Raw genomic sequence first — 21,645 nt, forward strand, 5'->3', positions numbered from 1 at the left:
GGATGGTTGTCTTTCTGCAGTTGTTCTTTCCTGGATGTTATGCTGCACTGATTCTTTCTTAGGGACTCATGAGTGTCACAGTTGTGTCAAGGTCTAGATCAGTGGTCACATCAGAGCCTGTTACATCAGATTTTAGTTAGCTAAAATCAAAGCTCTACAATGATGGGGAGGCATTCAGATGTGTTCTGTTGCCTTCTTAGCTGCTTAGTAAGAGTAAAAACAACAGTACTGGACTTTCATGGTTTGCTGCCTGAGTGGAGGGAGCTACGGTGGAGGTATGTAGAACATATGGAATCACGTGCCTGTAGCGTCTATTTCATGTGGTCAGCTGCATTTTGTTATTTTACGTGTCTTAACATTTTCTCTTCTCTCCCATCTGTTGACTTAAAACCATGCACTTGAATATTCTAGCCATGTTTGGTCCCTTCCCAAGACTGCTCATAGTACTAGAAGCTTCCAACTATTGCTTGTTCTGCATTTTGAGTTTTTTCTATTACTGCTCTGCTCTCCCAGAACAGCTGATGAGGTAATAAACATACATCTGGACTGTACCACTTGAAGCCGCATTTAAGGGATTTGATGGAATGTTCCATTCATGAAAAAGACTAGCCTTTGGAAGAGAAAAATTATAGGGTGGCTTTCTCTCTGATGAGTAGCTGAGTATGAGCATCTATGGAGATTTCTTTTCCGATAGATTCTATGAACAGGTTTACCATCTTATCTGCTGATTGTAAAAAAGATTTGACAAAATGGTCTGCTCTACCTAAACCCCACTTGACATGAAATTAGACTTTTTTTTCCCCTTGTGCCAGAGTTCCAAACTACTGGGCTGAGTAGATGGAAGTGGATCACTCAGTCCTCTCTGCCATACTGCTGTGTGTCTGCTGCAAATGCTTGCAGTGAGCCCAACTCAGAAGCTAGCTAGGTATGTCCTGGGCAGCTAAGACATAGCTGTGCATGACATTTGCCTATGCTACCTTACATGTGTAGATCCCAGTTTATAGCAGCTTTACAGAAAAGGAACCAGCTCTTAGTCTCAAGGCATTTTCTAAGCAACAGGTTGTCAACAGGGTTTTCTGAGCTCATACAGGGTTATAGGATATGATGTTAGCATGCAGCATATTTTAGTTGCACGTGGAAATGATAACATTGGTGTACCTTGAATCACTTTGAATGATTGAAATATTCTATATACATGCTAAGTATATAGCATGCATCTAATGTCTAATACTTTCTACAGTTCTTGCACTTGAAGTAAGAAATGACTACCCCAAAGTAATTAATTAATAATGAAATTAGGTATTACAGTATAGAATTTTAATTTCATATAGATGCTATAGTACCTAATAGCATTACTCCTCTCCTTTTCCAAGACTGATGTTAGTTGCCAACTTCTCTGCTTATATTTACATATAAGTATAATGTTTCCATAGCTTGGAACTGGAAGAAAGTATCTGCCAGTTTGTATTCTGGCATGTCAGCCCTGTCTAATTAGCCAGAAATTTTTTTTTCTATGAGCAGAACAGAGCTTTAACACATGAACATACCTGCAGTTGTTGTTGTTTATTCGTTTAGTCGCTTCCGACTCTTCGTGACTTCATGGACCAGCCCACGCCAGAGCTTTCTGTTGGTCGTCAACACCCCCAGCTCCCCCAGGGACGAGTCCGTCGCCTCTAGAATATCATCCATCCATCTTGCCCTTGGTCAGCTCCTCTTCCTTTTGCCTTCCACTCTCCCTAGCATCAGCATCTTCTCCAGGGTGTCCTGTCTTCTCATTATGTGGCCAAAATATTTCAGTTTTGCCTTTAATATCATTCCCTCGAGTGAGCAGTCTGGCTTTATTTCCTGGAGTATGGACTGGTTTGATCTTCTTGCAGTCCAAGGCACTCTCAGAATTTTCCTCCAATACCACAGTTCAAAAGCATCTATCTTCCTTCTCTCAGCCTTCCTTATGGTCCAGCTCTCGCAGCCATATGTTACTACGGGGAACACCATTGCTTTAACTATGCGGACCTTTGTTGTCAGTGTGATCTCTCTGCGCTGAACTATTTTATCGAGATTTGTCATTGCTCTTCTCCCAAGGATTAAGCGTCTTCTGATTTCCTGACTGCAGTCAGCATCTGCAGTAATCTTCACACCTAGAAATACAAAGTCTTTCACTGCTTCTACATTTTCTCCCTCTATTTGCCAGTTATCAATCAAGCTGGTTGCCATAATCTTGGTTTTTTTGAGGTTTAGCTGCAAGCCAGCTTTTGCACTTTCTTTTTTCACCTTCATCATAAGGCTCCTCAGTTCCTCTTCACTTTCAGCCATCAAAGTGGTATCATCTGCATATCTGAGATTGTTAATGTTTCTTCCAGCGATTTTAACTCCAGCCTTGGATTCCTCAAGCCCAGCATGTCGCATGATGTGTTCTGCATACAAGTTGAATAGGTAGGGTGAGAGTATACAGCCCTGCCATACTCCTTTCCCAATCTTAAACCAGTCTGTTGTTCTGTGGTCTGTTCTTACTGTTGCTACTTGGTCATTATACAGATTCTTCAGGAGGCAGACAAGATGACTTGGTATCCCCATACCGCTAAGAACTTGCCATAATTTGTTATTGTCCACACAGTCAAAGGCTTTAGAATAGTCAATAAAACAGAAATAGATGTTTTTCTGAAACTCCCTGGCTTTTTCCATTATCCAGCGGATATTGGCAATTTGGTCCCGAGTTCCTCTGCCTTTTCTAAACCCAGCTTGTACATCTGGCAATTCTCGCTCCATGAATTGCTGAAGTCTACCTTGCAGGATCTTGAGCATTACCTTACTGGCATGTGAAATGAGTGCCACTGTTCGATAGTTTGAACATTCTTTAGTGTTTCCCTTTTTTTGGTATGGGGATAGAAGTTGATTTTTTCCAGTCTGATGGCCATTCCTGTGTTTTCCAAATTTGCTGGCATATAGCATGCATTACCTTGACAGCATCATCTTGCAAGATTTTGAACAGTTCAGCTGGGATGCGGTTGTCTCGTGCTGCCTTGTTATGAGCAATGCTTCTTAAGGCCCATTCAACCTCACTCTTCAGGATGACTGGCTCTAGCTCACTGACCACACCGTCAAAGCTATCCCCGATATTGTTATCCTTCCTATACAGGTCTTCTGTATATTCTTGCCACCTTTTCTTGATCTCTTCTTCTTCTGTTAGGTCCTTGCCACTTTTGCCTGGAATTTACCTCCGATGTTTCTAATTTTCTGGAAGAGGTTTCTTGTCCTTCCTATTCTATTGTCTTCTTCCACTACTACGTGTTGCTTGTTTAAAAATAATTCCTTATCTCTTCTGGCTAACCTCTGGAATTTTGCATTTAATTGGGCATATCTCCCCCTATCACTGTTGCCTTTTGCTTTCCTTCTTTCTTGGGCTACTTCTAGTGTCTCAGCAGACAGCCATTTTGCCTTCTTGGTTTTCTTTTCTTTGGGATGTATTTTGTTGCCGCCTCCTGAACAATGTTGCGAACTTCTGTCCAGAGTTCTTCCAGGACCCTATCTACTACGTCCAGTGCCTTAAATCTATTCTTCACCTCCACTGCATATTCCTTAGGAATATTAGTGAGCTCATATCTAGCTGATCTATGGGTCTTCCCTAATCTCTTTAGTCTGATCCTAAATTGTGCAAGAAGAAGTTCGTGATCTGAACTACAGTCAGCTCCAGGCCTTGTTTTTACCGACTGTACAGATGTCCGCCACCTTTGGCTGCAAAGGAGGCTGTGAATCTGGTTTCGGTGTTGTCCATCTGGTGAAGTCCATGTATAAAGCCGTCTCTTAGGTTGTTGGAAGAGAGTGTTTGTTATGCAGAATGAGTTGTCTTGGCAAAATTCTATCAGCCTATGTCCTGCTTCGTTTTGTTCTCCCAGGCCATGCTTACCTGTAATTCCAGGTGTCATTTAACTGCCCACCTTAGCATTCCAGTCTCCTGTGATGAAAATAACATCTCTTTTAGGCGTGTTGTCCAGTAGGTGCTGCAGATCCTCATAGAACTGCTCTACTTCAGCTTCTTCAGCATCTGTGGTTGGGGCGTATATTTGGATCACTGTGATGTTAGATGGCTTGCCCTGAATTCGAATTGAGATCATTCTATCGTTTTTTGGATTGTATCCAAGCACTGCTTTAACCACTTTACTATTAATTATGAAGGCTACTCCATTTCTTCTGTGGTCCTCTGGTCCACAGTAGTAGATCTGGTGGTCATTTGATGTGAAGTGGCCCATTCCAGTCCATTTCAGTTCACGGACGCCCAAAATGTCTATCTTGAATCTTGACATCTCACCAATAACCACATCCAATTTGCCCTGGCTCATAGATCTTACATTCCAGGTTCCAATGGTGTGTTGATCCTTAGAACATCAGATTCGCCGTTCACCACCAGCACCGTCAGCTGCTAGCCTTCCTTTCGGCTTTGAGCTAGCTGCGTCATCACATCTGGGGCTAGTTGAACTCATCCTCTGTTCCCCAGTAACATTTTGACCATCTTCCAACCTGGGGGTCTCATCTTCCGATGGTATACCAACATATCTCTGGTTGTACTGATCCATTTAGTTTTCATGGCAAGAATACTGGGGTGGGTTGCCATTACCTTCCCCAGGGATCGCATTTAGTCTGACCTCTTTGTCATGACCTTCCCGTCTTGGGTGGCCCTTCACGGTTTAGCTCATGGCATCACTGAGGTGCTCAAGCTCCAGCACCATGACAAGGTAACGATCCTTTGCTGAGGATACCTGCAGTAGGGTTATCCTAATCAGTGTTCAAAGTTCTTTTAGGAAACAACTTTAAGAAGAGAAGAAAACCAATATAAGGACATGCTACTCTGAAGAATGGACAAATAGGCCAAAGAAAGTTTTTGCATGCAGAAGAGTGTCTGGATTGTTACAACATGTAGGGAGGGCAAGGGTAATTCCCTTTCCAATTAGAAACTCCCTTGAAGATCCTCCCTCTCACATACAATTAAATGTAAGGAAAAACTTTCAGTGGTCCCTTGGAAGCACTTCTAAAAACATAATTGCCACAAATATTTCGGGGGAAATCACCTGTATTCCCTGGAAATTCTTTTGCCCATGTGGTGATTAGTTTAGAAATCTTCTGTTGGTACCAATGAAAGCTGTTTTCTATGGTGTTTTGTTTTGTTTTTGGGTGATAGTAGCATGTAGAAACAGGATGGTTAAGCATAGCTGTATGAGCTGTAGTCTTCACTGAAAATCACATTCTCACCATGGAATATAGGGGGAAAATCATTGGAACCATTGGACATTGATTAAAGGACAAGGAATCAGGGCCTCTCACCCAGCAGTAGCCATGCTTGAGGGAGAGGACATTGCTTTGCTCCCTTTGTGGTTCTTTGTAGTAGTTTTCTGATGTTAAGTGAATTGAAGTTAATGACTACCCAGCACTCAGAACAAGAAACAATGCTTGTGGTTAGAAATGTAGGCTCTCTAAGTAGTTAGAGTTTTCTAGACTGGGTGTGGATGTATTTCTAGCTGGTCTATTTAAAAGCTCCATTTGCTATGGATCAGTGCTGAAGCAACATCTTTGCATGACTGCTTGTTCTTTTTCCAATCTGCTGACTCTCAACTTTATAGACTGCTTGCCTGACTTCTGACCTTTTACTAGTATTACGTCTTTGTTTTACTTAATGAACTGCTTTCCTGGTTTCTGCCCTCTTGTTAATCCTGACTTCATCATGCATAATGGCCTGAATTTCTGCTGCCTGCCTTCAACAGCATAGATTGCTATCTACAACCTTTCTGTGTGCTTCCTATCCCTCCCCCAATTATGCACAGATGCTAAATATGCAAATTCGTTTGAGCCAAGGGAGTTAGATGCAGTTTATGGAAAGAGAGAAGGGAGAATTTGATACTGAAACATTTCTTTGGATGATTATTGTCTAATTCAAAGAATAATCTGCACCAAATTTTTTGAGGCATGGTCCTAGTGTTTCATGACAAGGTGCAGTAATATTATACTGTGATGGTTCCCTATTTTTTTTTTTTTTTGCATATAATGACACATAACAAACTTCTAATTTTCATGAAAGTTCACTGCTTGGAAAATTCACCTCATGTACAGCTTGATTCATGCAACATGCTAGAGCTGAATAAAATGAGGTTGAATAGTTTGTGGGTTAGTCTGTGTGAAATGAGGGAAGTCTTTTAGAAGAGAAGGTTGGGAAATGCTTACTCCTTAATCAGGATCTCCTCTGGGTTATTATTTGCATTGTGGAAAAGCTGCAGCTTGGGAATGTAGAAGCTTGGCTAAATTTTGGATCCCAAGATTAGCAAAAGAAAATATTAAGGATAGAGTGGAGGGTTCTGTAGTTTTAATTTATTGCAAAACTCATATACAAGCAGGCAGACTACTCTTCTTATTCTATCTTTCTGATCTGAAATGATTTTTAATAGAGACACCAGTATACATTTCTGGCTGCCTCAAAATATAACTGAAGAACTTGTTTACTTTGTATAAATAACTTCAAAAAAAGTTTTTTTTCAAAATGTCCAGGAAAAAAAAACTCCAGGCACAAGCATGTTTCTGCAATTCTCCCTCTCGATGCTGGCCTAATTCAGTTCATCTCCAGGTTTCTGCTTGTGCCATCAGTTTCTGCTCCTCTCTTTTTATAGCTGACTCCTGGATTTTGCATCTTGCCCTGCCCTGCTTAAGCAAAGCAGCAGATAGAGAGTTAATACTATTGACACACTTATTCCTTCATCTGCTGTATCCCCTTGGAAGGTTGGATCAGATGAAAATTACTGTCAAGCTTAAGCAACTTTTTGCTGCTCTTTCTTTAAAATTACTTTTCCCTTCCCCTTTTTTCATTTTGTGGAAGTGCATTGGATTTGTGTTTTTGTTTATAAAGTTAGATAGTTACCATAACCCTATTGGAGACTACATGTATTTAATGTAATGTTTCACCACCACCACCACCATCACCATCTATCCAAAAAGCATTGGCTGCTTACAGCCCCAGAAAACAAATAAGAGAATATTCTTCCTATGCCTCCCAGATCTCCAGCCCAGAATTCCAAGAGTTACTTCATATTGTGGAATCTCCTGAATTTCTTGTTAAATTATCAGTTCAGTCCCAAAACCTGACCGTCTGTAAAGAAGTATATATTAAGTATATCTAGAGAGCCAGTTTGGTCCAGTGATTAAGGCAACGGGCTAGAAACCAGGAAACTGAGAGTTCTAGTCCTGCCTTAGGCATGAAAGCCGGCTGGGTGACTTTGGGCCAGTCACCCTCTATCAGCCCAACTCACCTCACAGGGTTGTTGTTGTGGGGAAACTGGGAGGAGGAAGGAGTATTAGGTATGTTCGCCACCTCGAGTTATTTATAAAAATAATAAAGGTGGGATAGAAAATAAATAAAATAAAAATAAATAAATGTTTTGGTTAGACTCAGTCAGCCAGTAGAATTCAATTAGAATCTTTATTTACAAGCAAACTATTTACAGTAGCAATGTCCTTTATTAAATATTAGTTTAAACCCAAGTGGGCAATGGTGGAGCGCTGGGCAAAACCACGTTGCTAGGATCAGCTGAAAACTGTGGCCAGGCGACAGGACAGGGCTTGGCAAGAGCTGATGGCAAGGCAACTGGAACAGATGCACTCGGAGTTCATGGACAGGCACTGGCACAGAACTTGGCTAACAAAGGCGGCAAGGCTACTGGATAGGACTCAACTGGAGATGGCAGCAAGACGGCAAGGCAAAACTTGGCTAGGGATCACAAGGAGGCACCAAGGCTCGGCTCAACTGGGTTCCATGGCGGCGCAGCAAGACTCGACTCAGCTGGGCTCCTGGATAAGGTGGCAAGACTCGACTCGGCTGGGCTCCTGGATAAGGCAGCAAGACTCGACTCGGCTGGGCTCCTGGTCAATGCAGTAAGGCTCGACTCAGATGGACTTCTGGGCAAGACAGCAAGGCAAGACGCGACAGGACTTTGATGTGAGGCAGCCACGCAGAATTCGGAAGGCTGGGAAGGCTCTCGTTCCATAGCGGCTACAGAGCAAGGCTCCGATGACAATTCCGGCTTGTCTCTAGAAGAAGCTGTTAGCTCAGTGGAATGTTTGTCTCCAGCGATCTGATCCATGCACTGGCTCCTTTTTATGCTCCTTTTTATGCGGTTCTTTCCCCTTCTGGAACTAGTCGGGCTTCTCTCTGTTTGGCACACTTTTCAGCTCACCTTCCCCTTGCGCTGATTGGCAATTTTAAACCAGACTCCTGTTTTCCTCCAGTCAGCTGTTCAGAACTTTCCCGCTCTGCTGAATCACCCTGAGTTACGGGTTCCTTGTTTTGCTCAGCATAAGTTTCGGTTTCCACTTCCTCAACCTCAGAGTCAGAATCAAACCTTACAATAAATAAGGTAGAGATTTAGTTTGGGGGATGGAGGTACATTGTTTTTGGCCTTTTCTGATCTTAATTTTGCTTCATAAAATAAGCTTCTTTGAATGCCCATGGCATTCAAAGAACTGCATTCTTGAAACTGTGGGTTGGAAATAATTTTTAGACACACTAGAGAAGGCAGTAGTGTTTCATTCTACCAGCTGATCATTTTGAATAAGAGAACTAGAAGTACAATATGAAACTGTTTTGCTAAATTTGGAGAAGGATTCCACATCCCAATTAAAGGATTGGGATAGAAAATGATGGCAATATTTCTGAACAGTGATTCAGTGGAATTGGCATGACAACAGAGATGTTCACTGTAAGCAACATTATTTTAGGCTGTTTTCCTGACTCGTGGACAGGTTTTGTGGAGGGAAGTATTGCACTAGGACCCCAATTGCATTTCCTATGTCTACTCCATAGCTTGTACAAAATTCCTGAAAATAAAGCAAGAGTTAAGATAGTTGTTTTTATGATCTCAGAATCATAGAATTGGAAGAACGTTGAAAACCGTCCCCAATTCAGATGGTCTTCTATGTCATAATTACAGATGAAGTCTATATTCTTTTCACTTTTCATAGTTTCCCCAGATTTGTCTGTGAAAGTTAGTTGATCATATGTCACTAGAAGAAAGTAGCTACAGTGTGTGATTTGCCTGCAGAGAGCTCTTGCGTTTGAACTAAAATACATAGTGTAGGAGAAAGCTATCTTTAGAAGAACATTATCCAATCAGAGACCCTTCCAGATGGGTTGGATTATAATTCCCATCAACTTCTGCCACATGGCTATTGAATAATGGGAATGTTAAGTCAGCGCAGCTCAAAAGGCTGGGAATGCTGTGGAAGAGATTAGTTTCCATTCCTACTAAGTGGTCAATCAGATCCTCAGCATGAGCAAAATCAGTGGAATGAAATAATGCTGGATTCACTTTCATGCTGCTCAACAGTTGGCTCTTTGTAAGAACATCCTCAATCCAGCTATGGTTCCAAGATCTTCCTGGCTCCTGCTTTTCCCTATTTGTGGACCAATTTTTATGAGTTTCCTAATTACTGACCCTGCTTCAGTAATTCAAAGAAAAGGGATCTTCCATTTCTCTTTCTAAATAAGAACTGTCTCTGACTTTAAATGAATGCCCTTGTTTTTCCCTCAGTCCTAGACTGTGTCCCTCTGGTTTCTTTTCCCTTTTTTCTTAGCATATTTCTAGTCTCTGACCTTATTGGCAAACATGATTTAAACATTTGTTATGCTTTCTCTACAGACTTTTTCTGGAACAGCTAAGTTGTACTCAAAAATGAAAGTAAATTCTCTTTGTCTAAAAAGTGTATTTTTCTACATTCTAGAAAAAACAGCTGATGATGATGTCCAGAAATCTGATATCTCATCCAGCAGCCAAGGAGTGATTGAAAAGGAATCCCTAGGGCCTCTTCTTCTTGAGGTATGTGCTTAAGAAAACAGCTGCTCCATGTAGTCTTTCTAATGCAACAACTTTTTGAATACAGTTTTCCTTTAAAATTTGCTGGAAAGTAGAAAGTAGGTATCTCCACAAGAAACTGCGGAACTTCAGTGTTGGGACCAATTACTAAGTAGGTTAAAAAAAGATGTTGGGGAAATGGATTATACAGTTATGCCAAATAGTACTTTCATCTAGGTTGAATTTCTCCAGCTCAGGCGCTTCCGACTGGCACATCTGGACATACCAGTCTGCCGCCCTCCCTTTCAGTTTGGTGGCAATGGTGATGATCTTAGCTTTTTCCGATCGAAAAAGCGACCCCCATTCCTCCATGTATGCTTTAGCATTAGTCAGGAAAAATGAGAGTTTTGTCGGATCCCCATCGAACTTGACAGGGAAGTCTCTCAGCCCGCCCGCCGACGGGCTGCGCCCCGCCACCGGGGGCTCGGTGGGTTGCACTTCCCTGGCTGGCCGCAGCTCAGGAGCTGGGGGCGACCGTACGGGCGGCGAAGCTAATTCCACTCGGACAGCCTGTTCCCCTTCCCGCGGACGTGCCGTCCGTCTCCGCTCCGGGGACTGCCCATGGGACGAAGGGGTCGAATGCCGTTGGCTTGACCCTTCCCGTGTTTCTTTCAACGAACTCAGGTCCAGACTCATCTGTTTCAGGATCATTTCTAATGAGTCCATTTTCGACTCTAATACCCAGATACGGTCCGGAGTGGGAGAGCCCTCCTTCGGCTGCACCTGGATCACTGTAGGGGACAGTGGGTACCTCTGCCTCCAGGATGGACCCCCCACGACCGAGACATCCCCTCGGGTTTCATCCCAGGTGACCAGTTCACCCGGGGTGGTTACGGTAGTTTCCGGCGCGGTTTTCATGCCTCCGGCTTCACCCTCCGACCCAGAGCTCGCCTCTTCTAGGATAACTGAGAGCTCCCCCAGTTGGGGAGGTCGGTCGGGGCGCATCATGGTCGAGTCCGACTCCCCTTCACTCGACTCCCCATTTTCCATCAGTATGATATCGGGTTCGGTCATCGCTGGCGCTCTCCCTCACAGGGTTAGACAACTTGCCTTCTCCTGGAAAGGGGCCAGCGGAGTTTGGATCTTTAGATTCTCAGCTTTATGTAATGATTGCCCAACCCAAATACTCAGACTCACAAGAGGTTGCTAAATGAAATCTGATTTATTAGGGAACTTAGGACAAATACAGAGAAAGCTGAGAATGAGCAAAAGCGCGCCAAATACAAACTTAAAACCCTCGGTGCAAACGTACCCCGCCTCCCTGCCAGCAGCCCCGCCCGTCCCAGGTCCTGGCAACCGTCAGAACTGCTAGCCTGGGAAAGTAACCTTGAACACAACAGATAACCCAAACACATTCCAAAAGCAGAGCCAAGAGATAAACCCTCCCATCCTCCCGTGAAAGATGAAACACGCATCCAGCTAATGACATGCGAAACGTTACGATGTATCAAAGACATTGAAACGGCGAACATGACAGAATCCCAGGTTGTTTTTGCTGTTGTTTTAACTGTTAGATTTTTTAAAAAATCTAAGAGTAACCAAGAAATTTTTAGATAGTTAACCTAATATATATCCAAGATATATTTCTGGGAAGCATTGGTTAGAAATGGAAGTATTATAAAAACAAGTGCATGCACCAACTTGTGCTACTCAGTTCGAACTTTTCAAAGAAAAAACATTAAAGTACCTAGTAATTCGTGTAATTATGGTCCTGATTATTCTTTGTTTGGTACCGGTTATACTATTTTTAGTACAGCTCTTCAAATATGTCCATGCATCATAGTAAAGGAAGAAGCTCCCAAGAGTGAACAAATGGACTGTATGCAACCTATTCGTAGTAAACTAAAACTTGCTAGAAATCTGGTTTACTGTTATCTGTCAAATGCTTTGATTGGACCATCCAAAGGGGCTCATTCTCTCTACAGAAGCTAATGGTTCTACTTAACCCAATGAACACAAATGGAATTTTGATCCACATTCATTCTCTGTCTATGGTCAAACCACCTTAATGTACATATTTCTTTTGTATTGGTTATATACTTCTGTATTCTGTGCACATTCATTTAGTATCCAGTTCTCATTGCAACCAATTATGTTTCTCCTGACATATGCAACTCTCATTTCCATATAACAAACTGGACAGAAGACATTCTTATACACTGCCATCTTCACTTCTCTCTATAAACATTCATTCTTTGCAGGAGGCCACATCCTACCTATTACATTTCTACCAGCATTTGCATGTCTTAAAGTTTCTCCATCTGTTCTCCCAACTTCAGTAACCTCTTCATACAAATTCATTTATTTTCTCTAGTATTTTTTTCATTTATCTGTAATTTACAATTGTTTACTTTATTTTTCCTGACTAACATAACTACTTCAGTTTTTGATATGCTACTTTTCAGATCCATGCTCCTTCTTGCATCATACCATCTGTCTAAGATTCATTTTTTTCAACCAACAACATGGCATTGATTGCATACAAAAGTACATCCCCAAACAATACACCTCTAAAATCTCCACAAGCATTCCTTATCATTTATCCATAAATATTTTAAACAACCAAAGGGACTTCTAACATCCTTATTTTACCCTCCACTCAGTGTTGAACTATTAATATTCCCATTTATTCTTATGAATGTTTTACTTCCATGATATTCAGCAACAAATCTTAAGCACAAAATGTTCAATAATTCTACCCTACTAATTTTATCGCAAGCTTTCTTTAAATCACCAAGTGAAATACTTTTTGTAATTCATAAGTTTTTCAGTGACAGACCAAAGAGCAAAAATCTAGTCTACGTTTAATTCTCAAATGTTTCTCATTGTCACTCATCATATTTTTTCAACCAGAATTCTGCCTGTCTCTTTCTTACACACATTTAATAAATTAATCCCCATGTTGTTTTGGCATTCATTGTCCCCTTTCCATAAGGCAATAATCTTGGCTTTCTTCCATGAACAGCTATAGTCTTCACCCATTAATTTACGTATTCACTCCATAAACCAACTTTACCCACATATTATCATTTCTTCAGGTATAGCATCTTCAGTTATATCATTTTTCAATCTTGTCACAGCATTTGTTATTTCCTTTACATCCTTTTTTTCTTGGATACACACATTTATATCATTCATTTCAATCACTCTATGATATATTACTGTCATTCCATACAAATCTCTGAAAAATACCTTCAACCCTTTGGTCACTTCAGTTACATCCCAAATAATTTCATCACTTTTATTTTAAATTTGATTTATTCTGCTAGAGGCTTCTCATCTAGTCTTTTTCACAACTCCAAAAACATTTTTTTCTCATCAAAACTGCTCTGCATTTTCTCTAACCCATTGAAACCCCAACTATTCTTTGCTCTCTTTGAGTACATTCTTTGCATGTAACTATTATGTATATATACATTATACAATATCCTTTTCTCATCCTCATTCTTCGTAGCAACCATTTGATTATATGCATTTTTTTATCCATAGCCTGTTTTACTTCATCACTTCACCGAGCATCCTTTTCCATAATTCCCATTGGCATAGCTCTACACGCTTCTGTGATTCTCTGAAACAAAATTGTTTTTCCCCTGTCCCAAGCAGCCTGCACATCTTCTTTTCTTAAGTCCAGTTTCCATTCATTTTGTGGAAAATTGATCTATCTTCTCATACCTATTTATTAATTTAACGAAGGTATATGTCTGCCCAACTTCTGGAAGAAATTCTGGGCAGCAGAATACAATTATTTAAAAAAAGAAAAACAGTGTTGAGGCCCTGATAAAACTCACATCTATAAATCAGCCACCCCATGCCAGGTTCCATCAACATTCCACCCTCAGTCCCTAGGGGAAAAGCCAGGTCTTCACTCTTTCTGAAGGTCAACAGGGTCAGGGCCATCCATATTTCCAGGGGGAGGCTGTTCCATAAGGCAGGCATCATGACAGAGGAGGCACACTTCTGAGACCGGACTAGGTGACACTATTTCACCGAGGGGGCCTGGAACATGCCCACCCTGCTAAATCTAGTGGGATGGGCAGAAACTGTTGAGGATAGGCAGTCCCACGATTAACCTGGCTTCATGCCATGTAGGGCTTTAAAGGTGATGACCAGGGTGCAACTGGCACACAGGATGTATTTCTTCAGACTCTCCTAGACATGGCTGCTACCTGCTCTTTGAGCAGAAGCCATGAGTCCAGGAGGACTCCTTGTATTGCACACCAACTCTGACTGGGGGAGTGTAAAGATGCCAAATCACTAGATATAGGGGGATCTAAAACCCACAGCCACTCAGTCTTGTGAGGGTTGAGCTGAAGCCAGTTCTTCCCCATCCAGAACTGTGCAGCCTATAAACCTGGGGAGCATTTCCACAGCATCACTTGGAAGGCCTGGGGCAGAGATGTACAACTCAGTATCATTATGCTGGTGACTCCATGCCAGTGGATGACCTCATCCAGCTGTTTCATGTAGATGTTAAGTAAGAGCGGGGAGAGAGTTGAGCCCTGCAGCACCCCACAAGCAGAGGCCCAGGGCTAGACCTCTCCCCTCCCCACAACACCCATCAGAGCTGGCCTTGGAGGAAGGAGGAGAGCTACTGAAAAACCATGCCTCTCACTCCCAACCCCCTCGTCTGGCCCAGAAGGATACCATGAATGATGATATCAAAGCCACTGAAAGATAAAGGAGGGATAGGATGGATATACCACCCCCATCCAGGGGCCACTAGAGATAATCCAGAAGCATGATTAGTGACATCTCGGTACTATATCCCAGCCTGAAAACTGATTGTAACAGGTCCAGATAATCCACTTCCTCCATTGCCCTTTGAAGCTGTAGGCCTACTACTTTCCCCACAATCTTCCCCAAAAAGGGGAAAGTTGGAGACTGGGCAAAAGCTGTCTGGTACTGCCAGGTCCAATGATGATCTCTTGAGGAGGGGCGGGCCATTGCCTGCTTCAAGGCACACGGAACCTACTGATTAGCAGTATTTGTAAGGCTGCCACACTGTCCATGACTCCTCATAGGAGCTCTGAAGCAGCCTCTCCGGTTCTGGAACCAATCATCAGACTCTGCCTGTTGCCCAACACATGCCATCCAGCTAGCAGCCAGCCAATCCTTCCTTGGGGGACTCCTTTCTGCCTGTCTCCAAAGCTACCACTACTACCATTCTTGCACCATTCTGAGAGAAAAAGCCACAAAGACTCTTACAGGACTTCTACTTTTTCTTCCTGCAGTTCTTCTTTTGCTCTTGTTCTGTCCCACATTCAGCACCTCTCATCAATCTTGTGTTCTTCACTCATTCTCCTAAACATTTATCATGAACAATAAAATCAGTCATGCTTTTTTATTCATCCCTTTCCCATGTATACCCATGTTTGGATTCAAAACAAAGATACCTTTTTCTAAACAGATTGTCTCCAGTCACCATTCTCAATCATTCTTGATCTCAAAATGTCCTGATAACTTCTTCTATATTTCTGGTCTCATTCTCACTCATCCATTAATGTCACTTGGTAGAATAATTCTTCTCCTATATTGCATTAATTCAGAATGTTGCACAGTTTTCCACAAAACTCATCTCTGCTTCTTTCATTTTCCCCATTTGCTGGAGCATACATGTAACTATCACTAGCTATGAATTCCTGCTTTCATATACACCCACAATACCCTAGATGATATTAATGCATACTTTCTGACATACTTTTCAGCCCTTTCATTCATAAGTAAAGCTACGTTCTTTCCATGTATTCATCAACTCTGCTCCACAAGATCAGGCCACCTTCTGAACTAACATTCTTTCCACAGTCTCCTAATTTTGGAGACACACAATGTATCTATTTTTCTTTCTTTTCTTTCATTCTGTCATACTCTTTACTATGTATTACTTTTATATTTCAAGTTGCGAAATTCTATATGCCATGGTGTTTGAAGTGGGTGGTATTAATAAATAAATAGGTTATCACTAGATTAGCTAATTGACCTTTGCTGCCCATCATGGCTTTGGTCATTTGACATTTTCACACTGAGACTTTCACTTTTTAGTAATATGGAGAAAGCGTAGACTAAATTAGCAGTCACCATTATACTAATGCAGCATTTCCTGGTAATAGTAAGGACCACATTTAGCTGGTATGTATCAAGCACAACCAAAGCCTAGGTTTTTTCACACAATTTTATGCAAGATAAGAGAGCTAATCTAAAGGCTAACTTACAGACCAACACACTGTTGTCCACATCCCACCTTCTAGGAGGTACATGCAATGTACCAACAAACCCACAGGCTAACAAGTATGAGAAAAATGTCCCATTAAGGGAGGGGAGCTGCCTCTTGGAAAAACCCTAAGATTCTTCACCTTGGTATTTCTTGTGATCCATGTTCCCTGCTCACCAATCACTTCTCCCATGAGTGTTTGAGTTTTTACATAAGCTTTTTTTTATAAGAATTTTATTGAGTTTGAAAGAAATGATAAAAACTACAAAAAAAAAGAAAGAAAAACTATAAAGAGTGCGAAACACAAGAAAAAAGAATTTTAGAGATTATGTAAAGTGACTTCCGAATTTCAGCAACAGGAATATACAGCAATTTCCATATTCAAACCCTTACTCTGTATCAAACCCAGCTCACATTATTTCTATAAATCCTTCCATTAGCACATATACAAATCACTAATACAATTGCTCCTTCCCCTTATAAAAAAAGAAATAATATATAAATCTATAAATCAATTTCCCTCCCCCCCCAAAACATTAATTATTTCCTTCCTATCACTATTCTATATATTTCTGTCTACTTTAACAAAAATCAAATTATAAAAACATATAAATTGTCTACTCTTACAATTAATACTACAACACTTAACCCTATTAAACCTAAAAACCAATTATTATTCTACCTTGTAGGTGTCTTATAAATCTTATAAATCAAACAAACCTTTAAAAAAAAATCCAGTCAAATCATTAAAGAAAAATGAAGTCATATAAGCCTTAATATCAGACCAAATATATATTCTTTTTATCCCACATCAAATTAAACCAGAACATTTACTTCTCTCCATGTTACACATAGGGCATTTTTCATAAAGACATGAAACAGCCCAACTGCCCCCCTTAAAAAGTCAAACTCCTCAGTATAAATCCTCCCACAAAGCAAAACCATTTTGTTCCCAAAACAATCCCTCAGAGAGAGAAAAAACATCAGTATCTTGCAAGTCAGACTGTAACTCCTTCCTCACCAAAGTGTATTCATCACCTGGCATTTCTTCAAAGAGTTCACTATTGGGAGAAAAATCTTGCTCTTGATAGAACTCTTCCTCTCCCTCCAAAGCATCCCCAAGCAATTGACACATTTTAGAGCAGGTATTTTCTAAAATATCCTGAGTATCTTTTAGAATAACTTGAAGGGTATCATGGAAAGTCTCTTTGAGATCACAACGAAACCCAGAACGAAGCCCTAAGAAAATTTCCTTAAGGTCTCCCATCTTTCAGCCAGTAGATTATGGCACCCCCTGGATACTTGGCTAGCACAGATAGCAGCTAGTGGGTTAATGAAAGGCTTCCGAAAGTTATTGAGTGATATTGAGTGATACTGACAAAAGAGAAAGTATTCTAACCACCAGCTGTGGCGCCCAAACAAACTGTATGGAGAAATTGAAGACTCAAAACAGCAAAGTCAACATGTAGGAGAATATTAAATCCTTCAAATTAAATACAAAAATAGTAACGGGGAGATGATTATTTATTGTCCGTCCTCTTTAAAATTTAAATGGGAAGTAAGCCAACAATTAAAAAAAAGTTTTAAGATTAATCCAGAAATAGCAATAAGCACCAAGAGATACATTTCTTCTTGCTGTGGAAAGCTTCTCTTGGGGTACAAAAACTTAAAAAAATATATAAATTGGGTGATTTAGAAATGAGAAATGCTTGACCTAGTGTCCCATTAGGCTGCAGCGTGGTCTGGAAAATGATGGCATCCCCGACTCCCATCGCCTCCTACCACATTGACGCAACGCTGTTTGCAGTCCTCAGGCTATAAGGCGATGTTCTGGAGTACAAATGGCATGATTCTGAGCATTTTCTGTCCATGAAAACGCTCTAGGGCATCAGGTAAAGCCTGCCTGTGCCCCCCCCCCTCCAAATCCACACTGTCAAGTCTGCTCACTGTCCTAGTGGGCAAAGCTGTTCAGTCAGCCATATTCCCACTGGAAGTCCCCTGAATTTTTACATAAGCTTTAACAGCAAAATTAGGTCCCATTCCTAATATCTGGAAATAGACTATTTATGATCAGTCTCATGCTGGTTAACTATCAGATGGGCCGCATTAACTGAACTAGGATTGATTACATCCAATACCATTTTCAGCTGTTTATATATTTTCTTTTCTTTATCTGCTGTGTCTTGTCTGACTTATTCATGTACCTTTCCCTCTCCCAAATACTTTTAAAAATCATACCACATTTGGTTGTTACGATGGGACTGTTAGTGTGCTAAAATAGCTGAAAATTAAAGGGGACGGAATTTTAATTCAGACAGGAACCTGTGAGCTGCACTTTACCACTCAGAAGCATGTAATGCAGAAGCCTCTTGTTGCTTAGCAACAGACAACTGTGACTCAGTGAAACTGAAAGCCATGGGCTAATTTTATGGGGTGGAAGGGAGTGGATTGGTTTGGTTTGAAATTACTTTCTGTTTCCAGCAGCTAATAGAGAAGGATGGGGAAACACTCTTCCAGTGCAAATAAAGAGTGCAAAGCCAGATAAATTGTGTCTCCCTGCTTAGCAAAAGCAATACAGGAAAGGGGAGCAAATGCTAACAGATATGTCTAAGTGTGTGGTTGGGTGTGTGCATATATTGTTTTGAATTATGAAGGGGCAATCCAAGCCATCATCAACTCTGTCTGACTCAGGCAGCACTTAGGCATCCCTCAACTATACCAAAGGGAGGTTACTCCACCCTGTTCAGAAAATATGCAACAATCAGAAATCTGCCATGCCTTTTGTTAGCTTCTACTTTGCATTGTCCCACTTCTGCAGCAGTCCCACTGTTTCTTTCATCCATATGAATCCAAAGGTGCCCCATTCTGATTAGCAAGGACTGTGCCCTTTGAGTGTTCCATCCTTGCATAAGAATATTTTAGGCCAGCCCCATTGAGATCTTCCTGATTTTAAATGTCTAAAGAACAGATTTTCTCTCTCAAGCTGGCCTCCTACAAAAAGAAAAAAAAGACTCCTCTTGAAATCTAAAATGTGCATAATCATTACCAACTAGGAAGGCAAATGTTATTCAAATTATGGGTTGGGTCTTTATCACCCACGCTGGGAGCTGTCACCTGTGCAATCCACGTGGCAAATCCTGGAGCATCAACGCTAACAATTATTTCCCGCCTTTATATCAGTGTTGTAAGAAAACATGCTGGTAAGGCAAGACATGTTGGCAGTCACCTTGGGCAGCAAAGAGCAGCATAAAAACAGTGGTAGAGGCAGAGCTGATTAGAGAAGTTCAACAGATTTGGTAGTAGTATAATCTAAAAATCCAGACTTCTTCACCCGGAAGTAATCGTTAACATGGTCTGTAAGTAGAGTACGTGAAGCGGACGGGTCACTGTTCATGCAGTGTTCAACTGAAGTAATTATATGCATTTGCCCACATTGGACCAGAGAACAGTATTTGTACTAATTCCCTCAGCTGCCTTTTTATAAGTTGACTATATGTATTCAGCATGACTCACTGGCATTTTTACCATTGTATACTTGCATATTTCTGATACTTTTGACATGGAACCCTGGTAATCTGTAACCCCCATTGTCAGCTCTTCTTTGTTCTAAAGACCTGTAAAGACAGAAGCACCTTTCTTAATGTCTTTGTTTTGGCCCCCCGCAGGCACTGGATGGCTTTTTCTTTGTTGTGAATCGTGAAGGACGGATTGTGTTTGTGTCTGAGAATGTGACCAGCTACTTAGGCTATAACCAAGAGGAGCTTATGAACACCAGTGTCTACAGTATCTTGCATGTGGGAGATCATGCTGAATTTGTCAAGAATTTGCTGCCTAAGTCATTAGGTGAGCAGTGTGACTTTCTTAGCCTTCTCCTATTCTCTTGCAAAGCTGCTACTGAATCAATGAAACAAGTTCATATAATTCCAATATAAATTTGTGTCAGGATACTAGGATAACTTTTCTAGATAGTATATGAAGTAGGTGTGCAGGGAAAAATAAGGCTCTAAGACTACAGTAGTTAACCTAAAAAACATTTTTACCAGAATATAAGGAATACATTAAAAATAATGATATGAAAAAGGCAACTGATGAAAACTCCAAGTTTCCTAAACCTTCTTCTTTATCTAGAGCTCTGTCTGATATTCTTTAGTAATATTTGTGAAGAAAAAAGAAGTTGAGGTTTTTTAGCTTCAAGAAATGATAATAGGTACCCTAGAACAAAATGATCAGATTATTATTTTCTTTACATGTCAGATTCATATAAAGCTACTTCATATAATAGATTTTTAAGTGTTTGATTTCTTCAAGGTTTTAGCTTAATGCATTGAATGATTCTCAGAATGTGCAGGAGTTGAGTAGATGCAAGCTGCATTCAAGAGCACCAGCAGGTGGTTAGGAGATTAGGAGGCGGATCTGTTTTGCAAACAAGATCCAATTTAATTTTGCCAGTGACATGCCATTCCAAATGCATGTCATTCATTCTGCATTTAAGCTGATTTTTGAATAATATGCTAACTCACAAGCATCATTATGTAATTCTCAGTAAGACCTTCAGTTGACTACTCAACCAGAAACCATTTTTTGCCAGTATGAAGGCTAGAGAGCTAAAAATGTGAAATGCTTACTGAGTGTCAGTTTAGCCAGCAGACTAAACCAGTGACTGGAGGCACAAAGATGCTCTTTGGTCAGCTCCTCATTAATGTGGCACATTGAGTACACAGCTAGATTCAGTCAGAGAGGTTACTGGCTGCTTACAAATCAATGTTTTGTTCAGAGAAGGTCAACTGCTTGCTGGTGTTTAATCAACTTGATGATAAAACCCTTCTTGCTTAACAAGGTTCTGTTTATCAAAGTTATGGCCTATTAGCTAAAGCTTTATTAGTTGACAAGTCACTAATTCAGTAAACTCTCATAGTTCTTACAACTGCCTTACTGGGTCAGTGCAAGAGACTGCTGAAGCTGCAAAGCTACAAATTACACTTCCATGGAGGGAAAGGGAAACCATTAATAACACACTGGGTACTTTATGGAAAACAAGTGAAGGTCAGCAATGATTTTACATGAATACAGAAAGCCGGAGAGATAGAAATTCCCAACTGTTTATTACCCACTCTGCAGGTCTTCTTTGAAGGTCCATAGTATAGGTAGAAAATGAGGGTAAAGTAGCAGTAGCAAATCTCTTGTCTCATGACCTGGAACTCTTCACTTGCTACAGTCCTACATGATCATGCCCAATATACATACTTGCATTTGTGCATCCATGAAGCACATACATGTATATGTGCATGCTCACTGACACAACTTTAATGGACATGCCTATGCAACCTTAATGGTAGTTGAAACAAGTGCCAAATGCAATAGGTTCAAAATCTAAAAGGGTTCTCTACCTAGGAAAGAGTCACCAAAAAGGGCTGATACTCAGCAGGGAGGTGCAAGAGTGAAAACTTGTATGATGAAACTCTTCTTTGAGTCTTTTTTGGAAGGCAAAATAGCTCTTGAAGTAGAATCTTTTTGAAATTATAATTTTAGTGTTCTCTCCTTTTTCTTTTTAAA

At 40.8% G+C, this 21,645-nt stretch overlaps 1 protein-coding gene across 6 annotated transcripts in view; it reads left to right on the forward strand.

The window, feature by feature from the left end:
- The window catches only part of NCOA1 (nuclear receptor coactivator 1), a 295,660-nt gene that overhangs the window by 221,818 nt on the left and 52,197 nt on the right, over nucleotides 1–21,645 (forward strand). For all 6 annotated transcript variants that reach the window (XM_063300632.1, XM_063300594.1, XM_063300586.1 and 3 more), the window contains 2 exons: nucleotides 9,754–9,848; nucleotides 19,758–19,935. In XM_063300632.1, the coding sequence (XP_063156702.1) occupies nucleotides 9,754–9,848; nucleotides 19,758–19,935 (273 nt within the window). The remainder of the gene's footprint in view (nucleotides 1–9,753; nucleotides 9,849–19,757; nucleotides 19,936–21,645) is intronic.

This window comes from Candoia aspera, chromosome 1 (genome assembly GCF_035149785.1).
Source record: "Candoia aspera isolate rCanAsp1 chromosome 1, rCanAsp1.hap2, whole genome shotgun sequence".
NCBI classification, from domain to species: domain Eukaryota; kingdom Metazoa; phylum Chordata; class Lepidosauria; order Squamata; family Boidae; genus Candoia; species Candoia aspera.